The sequence below is a fragment of the Zalophus californianus genome, chromosome 7, assembly GCF_009762305.2.
Source record: "Zalophus californianus isolate mZalCal1 chromosome 7, mZalCal1.pri.v2, whole genome shotgun sequence".
NCBI lineage: Eukaryota > Metazoa > Chordata > Mammalia > Carnivora > Otariidae > Zalophus > Zalophus californianus.
This window is the reverse complement of record NC_045601.1, coordinates 31,858,374-31,866,176: the sequence shown is the minus strand read 5'-3', so window position 1 is coordinate 31,866,176 and position 7,803 is coordinate 31,858,374. Positions and strand designations below refer to the sequence as shown.

Below are 7,803 nucleotides of genomic sequence, written 5' to 3'. Positions count from 1 at the left end.
GATTTTATACTCCAAATAGCAACTAGTCCTCAGTGTGGTATGTCATGCAAATGAAGGCTTGAGGAGCACCAAGGGACCTAGTTTGCAAGGCTCAGTAGTTTTAGGCTCCTACTCAAGACAGGATCATTTATCCTGCCAATTAATTAGAGATGAAAACTGAAGACACTGGTTTTATATGTTCTTTAGTTTTATTTTTAGTGAGTTTCATATATCCCTTCTGCTTTAGGATTATTCGTGTACATTTCTTTCAACAAAATAGTTGAGAATAATTGATCATAAGCCCTTTGGTTTGTGACACCGCACATTGGATTCATCATGATTATTTTTAGCTCCATGCTTTGTGTTGGTTAAAGAAATCACAGGAGATGAAACATTTCCCTGAATACAGCAGAGTTAGATTTTGGTTCTGTTACTACCTAGGTCATCACTTATCCTCTTCATCCCCCTGTCTCCCAATTGGTAAGAGAACCTACAATTAGACTTATGTGTCCTTACTTCACATGGATATTATCAAGGAAAATAATACATTCAATATATTCTGCTCTTTCTGATTCATGGTACCAAACCTCCAGAGGATGGAATGCCTCTTTATGGTCTTGGAGAGATCATTGCACAATATAAGTCAAACTGATGTTGCAAAAATGACATAATTCTAAAGGTTACAAGAGATTAGATCTGCCAGCGGGGCCTTTTCTAGAAGGTGTAGAGGTCAAAAAGAATGAAGGAAAGAAAATGGAAAAAAAAAAATGAAGGAGGTTGGCAGGCATCTCCAGCTTCTCTAGAAAGCCTGGGCTAAACCCAGTAGTGACTGCTAGAAACTTGCCTTGTACCAAGTCCATGTGCATGGAAATAGATTTCTAACTCCAGAATTTGATCATCAGACCAGGAAGGATCCTGCATTATCACAAACCATTACACCCTTTGGTTTTAAGTCATAGTCCGTCTGCAATCAGCCAGGAAGTCCTACAGCTAAGTTTAATCTGACCAAGAGTCTGTGAAAAATAGAGACAAATGTCTTACAAATAAAATAAGGCCTGAAGAAGGAAATTCTCAAAAAAGTTTTGTGCTTTGTTTGTTTGGGGGATATATTACATCAAACCTTAAATGCAATATGCAATCACAAATCTATTTGGAGATGCAGAATTTTAAAAGACTGTTTCTAGTTGTATGATCCCTAAGTCAGAGATTACCTAATGCTCTGTGCCCAGTTTTCTCATCTATTAATTGAATATAATACAATATACCTACACCACGATTTTGTCATGACAATGAATGAGTATTAGGAACAGTTCCTGTCACAGAGTAAGCAGAATTGGACAGACAAGAGTGTGAGTGGATATTAGTTCAGATCCTGTGTCAACCCTCCCAAGTTAGGGCTCTTGTCCCCTCTTCCACTCATTTTCAGAAATATATTCCTGTTACACAACTACTAGGAGCAAAAGTCATTGGAGTTTAGATCCTCTAGGTTTTCTTGCTTATCTCAGGATTCATTGATGTTCCTTTTCCCCAGCTTTCTTTGAAGTGGCTATATATTTTAGAAACAGGAAATAAGAGTAAGTGGAATATTTGTAAGATAGTCAAAGTGTTGTTTAGATTTAGGATTTTAACAATTAGTCTTGCTATTTAATAACACTAAAGCCACTAGCCTAGGCTGGAAGACAGGAATATTAATGTTTTCCTCCCAAAGCAATGTCAGACTCCCTTGAAATAAACTATGAGTTTTGGTCCAGGAAAGAGAAAGGCTACTAGGACACATTCTAAAAAAGAAAAGATCTAACAAAGATCCCCAAGGAGCCCATAAATGCTCAGCAATATTTGGGACAGGCAGTTAGCAAGTTTTTAAGAATTGCCTCTGTTCGGATTTGCAGTCCGAAGCAGCAATCGCCATTGATAACTAAGGTCTGAGGAAGTGAGGGCTGTCTTTTTTTTTTCTTTTCCTTTCTTTTCTTTTCTTTTCTTTTCTTTTCTTTTCTTTTCTTTTCTTTTCTTTTCTTTTCTTTTCTTTCTTTTAACTTAAAGAAGAGTAAAAGCAATTCCCTTGAAGATACAAATAAAGAAGCAATTTCAGAACTTGTCTAAGGAGTTTAAGGTTTCCAGTTTTTAGTAGCCCCTCTGCAATCCAAAGATCAATTAAAGGCATATGAAAGGGAAAGCCTGGGTTAGCAGTAGATGAGGTAAAAAGCATGGGCTTTACCAAGAGATAGACCTGGTTTTGAATCTTATCATATTGGAAAAGATGCATAATCTCTTAAAGGAACAGGGGTTTAAGCTAGAGGTTATAGGGAGTCCTAAGATTAGATATTTCAGTGGTTGGAAGTGACTCCGCTGTTCAATCTGATGATACATTCCTTTGACCTAAAATGCAGACAGTCTTCCCTACACCCCAAGCTGGGCAAAATTTTCCTCCTCCATATTCCCATAACTAATTGTGCCTGGCTCTATCATAGGACATATTACCATGTTGTGTAATTGAGAGGTTATGTCTCTCCTATTAGATTATAAGCCCCTTGAAGCCAGGATTTCAATTTTATTAATCTCTGAACCACAAACACTCAAAGAGTAGCATGTGGCACATAGTAGGTGCTCTGTAACTATTTATTGACCTGAGTGGCTTTCAATACAGAGAGCAAGGTGTCCATGGAAGTCATCGTCCTCCTGAGAGCTGCCCTACTCAACCTACTTACATTCTGGAAAGAAGACCATTGTGTTTAGGGTAATAATGGAATGATGCACTTTTCCTTGGACTAGCCACCTCTCACTTGGGAAGAGCATGTGGTGCTGTTTTGAGAAATAATGGAGCTGATGTTCACGGGCATCCGTCTTAAATGACAAAAGTTCTTTATGAAGGTAAGGAGTGATGATGACTGCAGCAGAAGCTTCCTCTTGCTCTTTCATTTCTCCTCTATTTAGCTGTGTTTGAGTGGGCAAAAGAAAATGCTGGCCTACAAAAAGGACCTGCCTGAGGCCTCAGATCCGAGTTCCTTGATATTAAGTCACACGTTTTATGCTCTTCTGAGGATTGAACGACAAAATGAGTAGGTACTGAGTGATGGTTGCCCTTCCTGTTCGGTCCCTAGGCTCTAGCAGTTCAAACAGCCTTGTTGAATCCCTAAAGAGGAAAAAAAGACTCATCATGGAAAGCAGATGGTAAAACGCTCCTGCCATCCTACGGTGCTCTATCTATTGCCCCATCAGACCCAAGAAGGAGGTCTATCTCGGCCTAAAGCCTGAGGAATTCCTCCACCTTTGATTCTTCAAAAGGAAGGAGTACCTTACCTTCTGGCATGTTGCCTTCTGGATTAGGGGCAGAGGAAATCTCCTCCTGAAGGACTGAATTATTGCAATCATCAAAGAATAAACCAGTACTCTACTAAGCATCTCAAAACCTAACTTTGATTTCAAATCCTGTCCTTTGATAATAATAATAATTTGCTGAAACATCTCAAGACCTAAATGTGCTATATTCAAATGACCAAATTACAAGTACAGGCTTCAAGAGGCTCTTTTATTTCCTTTAATTTATCTATTTATTTGAGAGAGAGTGAGAAAGAAAGTACGCAAGCAGGGAGAAGGGCAGACAGAGAGGGAGAAGCAGACTTCCTGTTGAGTAGAGAGCCCAGTGTGGGGCTCGATCCCAGGACCCAGAGACCAGGGCCCGAGCCAAAGGCAGATGCCCAACTGACTGAGCCACCCAGGCGCCTCACCAGAGGCTCTTATTATTCAACAGAACACGTAGATCCAGAGAGTATTGGGAATTCTCAACGTAATAGAGATGTTATTAAATGTGTTTTGGAGTAATGAGTCATTCCCAATAGATAGTCTACAGTGTGGTTAGAGTCAAAAAAGCAAAAAAGTTCACAACAGCATTTAGAATTTATATATATATATGTATATATCATATACATATATATTTATATATGTATATATCATATATACATATATATGAACATTAGAAACCTCAAGGATTAAGATGCCCTGCCTGGATGTATGATGTCATTTGGCCAGGTCATAGGATGAAGGGGGTTTGGTTAACCAAATATTCTGATATTACTATAAGAATTACTGTAATACAATGCACTTAACATTAAAACCTCTGCTGATGGGGGGCACCTGGGTAGCTCAGTCGGTTAAGCCACTGCCTTCGGCTCGGGTCATCGAGCCCCAAGTCGGGCTCCCTGCTCAGCGGGGAGCCTACTTCTCCCTCTCCCTCTACCTGCTTCTCTGCCTACTTGTGCTCTCTCTTTCTCTCTGTTAAATAAATAAATAAAATCTTTTTAAAAAATAAAATAAAATAAAACCTCTGCTAATGATAACAAGTTTTCTATTTGCAACCTACCAGTGTCTGAAAGTTATCATTCTGAAAAGAAACTTACTTCCTGCAAAAGTGGGCAAAGGTTATAAATAAATTGAATTAAAACACATAGAAACAGTTCTAAGTTTTCAGATATATTCTATTCAGCTGGAAGAGTCCTTGTACTGAATATCTCCATTTAAGAAATTTGCCAGTCTGTCAATCTATGAGATAGTGAACAATATTTCTACATGACCAAACCTTTCTATAAAACACTTTTACTATTGAGTCATTAGGAAAGGGAAGGGAAGATCTGATTTCTATTCTCAGGAAGCTCACTCTATGAGCATGAAAGCCTCATTTTGAAGGTTGCAGTTGTTTCTGAGTCAGTAAGTCATTTTCCACTAAGTGCCTCTGTTGGCCCTGTCTCCAAGTTCCCTAATACAACACTGTATACATGTGACCAAAGAGAACAGGAATTAAATTCAGTTCAATTTCTTCTTTATAAATAGGCTCTTTCTTCCATCTTCTCTCTCAAGAGAAGGAGCCCCTACTTGTCTAACACCCTTTGCTTTATAACGGTTTATTTCTGTGAATTTGAGTAACTCCCATTTTTTTCAAAGTTCTGTTTCAGTTATCCAGTGAACATGTTCAGAGATGTTTAGGGGAAAGGAACCATACCAGACACTGTGGGATACAAAATTGGAAAATAGAAAGACATAGTGTCACAAAAAATAAGCTTATAGTCTAGTGAGGAACCAATACACCGGTGTGCACTCAACTCTGGTACAAAGCAGGAGTCAGAGAAACAGGTTTGGGGTGGTGGGGTTTGCATAGAGAGAGGATGCTGGATACATTGAGTTTGAGATCTTGTTGGAGCATTCAAAAAGATACTTCATTGGTAGTAAGAAATGAGGGACTCAAGTTTGGAAGAAATGATACAGCTGAAAATAAATACATTTGAGAGGAATCTACATAGACGTGAATATTGAAGCTGTGAGCTTAGCTAAGGTTAAAGCAGGGTTTCTCAACCATGGAACTATTGAAGTTTGGGGCCAGATAACCTTTTTTGTGGGGGATGCTCTGTGCATTGTAGACTGTTTAGCAACATTCCTTACCTCTACCCTCTAGATGTCAGTATCACTCCCTCCCTGGTTGTGAAAACCAAAAATGTGAGACATTGCCAAACGTCCACAAGGGGCAAATCTGTCCCTGGTGGAGAACCAACAGATTAGAGAGACAGAGGGATGGTGTGAAGGATGAAAAGAAGATTGTAAAGGACAAAATAAGTTTATGGGGTAGAAAGAAGAGAAAGACAGAAAAAGACATGAAGAGACATTTGATGCAGTAAGTATTATCCTAAAACTCTAGGGGAGGGCAGGAACTTCAGTTTGTGAATGAAGCTCAAGCTTGGTGAATAATTAGTATGTACATACAGACACTCAAAGAGATGGAAATACCACCTATATGTATATACACACGCTCTCTCTCCATGTATATGTGTATATATATACAATTATATATTGGGAGAAAGAATATATTCCTAAACTCTTTCTTTATTCATTCTTCTTACTCAGTAAGACAGTTCAATTTTATCAAAATATTAGAAAACTCACATCAATTCTTTTTGGAAGAGGTTTAAGTCAGAACCAAAAAAAAAACAAAACCCCAAAACAAAACAAAACAAAACAAAATGAAAGTAGCTGTGCCTGTCTGTTTCCTCTTCCCCTTCCACATCACTCACATGCTCAATAATCCAGACTCCCAGTGTTCTGAAGCTCTCTCCCCCACTCCTCTAAGATATAACAATAATCTTAAGAAAGATTTAGATAAACTTGGTGTGGCTGTCAATGGGTGAAGACTGACTATATCTCCTCTTCTGATGTTTATAAGAAAAAAAAGGAGATCCCCATTTGATTTAAACCAAAGGAATGAAATTCTAAATCCCTAATTGTGTAAATTCAGGAATCAGCAAGCCATAGGGCAGAGTTTCTTTTTTTTGGAGGTGTTTTCCCCAGAACCCCCGGAAATTGACCAATTTGGTAGCTCTGGTACACCCAGAAAGCTAGATCTATTGCTCTTACTTAGGTGTCCATAACACCAAATGGAAGAATATCTTTATCCAGGAAGTCCATGGCCCTACCTTTGGGGGAAAGGGCATCCAAGATTCTGTACCAGGAAAGAATCTTGGAGAATGGAAAACATTGCCTAAGCATCTGCAGGAAATAGGTTTAGGGTGGAAGAGTCAGGGTGGAAGATGGTTCCCGGGACAATCATCCTCAAAGCTTTGCGAAACCAGGAATAAAACATGCCATATATAATGGAATTGAAAGTGGAATTGAAATAACCCAGCCAGAGGAAGACATTGTACAAATCTTCAGGAGTTGTAAAATTAATGAAAGGGTCTGTGATTGTCAAGACAAAAAAGGGCAGCCAGCACAGCACAAACAATCCCATGACTATGCTTAAAGTCTTAGTGGCCTTGCTTTCTTTTTTGGATGATACTTTCATTTTGCTTTCTGACCCTCCCTGTTTCCTGGTAGGACCCATGCCAATTTGCCTAGCATGCTTCCTAGCTACTGTGAAAATGTGTACGTAAATCCCCACCATGACAGTCCCAGGAAGAAAGAAGGCTATAAAGGAGGCCAGCACCCCCCAGAGCTTGTTAAATATCAATACACACAAACCTGTGCAGTCAATGGCTGCAACAAAGTCCTCTGCACCAATTATGTTGAACTCTGAGACTACCAGGCCAAAGGCAAAAAAGATGGGAATGGACCAACTGATGAGCAGAAAGACCTCTATCACGGGGATGGTAATTTTGGTGACATAATGCAAAGGGTCACAAACAGCATAGTAGCGGTCCACCGAGATGAAGCAGAGGTGAAAAATAGAGGTGGTACAGAGCATGATGTCACAGCAGCTGTGGACTTTGCAAAAGAGGTCTCCAAAATACCAGCAGGACTCAATTGACCTGACCATACTGAAGGGCATGACCACACAGCTCAACAAAAGTCAGTGGTGGCCATGGAGAGAATCAGGAAGTTGGTTGGGGACTGGAGCTGCTTGAAGTGGGCAATGGAAATGATCACAACCAGCTTGCCCAGCATGGTCATCACTATAGCACCAATCATGATAACGTACATGGCACACACACTCAGCACAGACCTCACATTTCTAGGGCATGAATTGTTGACCAAAGCAAAGCAAAACTGTACTTCTGAAGTGTTCCAAAGATCAGGTGAATTCATTGTCTTTGTCCTGTAGATACTATTAGTCTTTTGCAAAAGTACTATGCTTCTCTCCTTTCTGTGAAAGAAAGAGGAAAAACAAGGAAAACTGTTGGTGGGCAAATTTTCAGAAAGGCCCAGCTAGCTACATTTCTAAGCCCAAATTGAACTCCCTATCTACCAGGAGCATTACTTCTCAAATATTGAAGTACATAGGAATCAACTAAGGATCTTTTTAAAACACAGATTCTGATTCTGGGGTGGAGGTTGAGAGTCTGTAAT

General features: G+C 39.5%; 1 protein-coding gene across 1 annotated transcript; it reads right to left on the bottom strand.

Moving 5' to 3' along the window:
• Window positions 1-6,499: 6,499 nt before the first annotated feature.
• Window positions 6,500-7,542, bottom strand: LOC113928079 (trace amine-associated receptor 4-like). The gene is given in 2 exon segments (XM_027604186.1): window positions 6,500-7,302; window positions 7,305-7,542. Coding segments are annotated over 2 exon segments (1,041 nt in total).
• Between the last annotated feature and the right edge of the window lie 261 nt (window positions 7,543-7,803).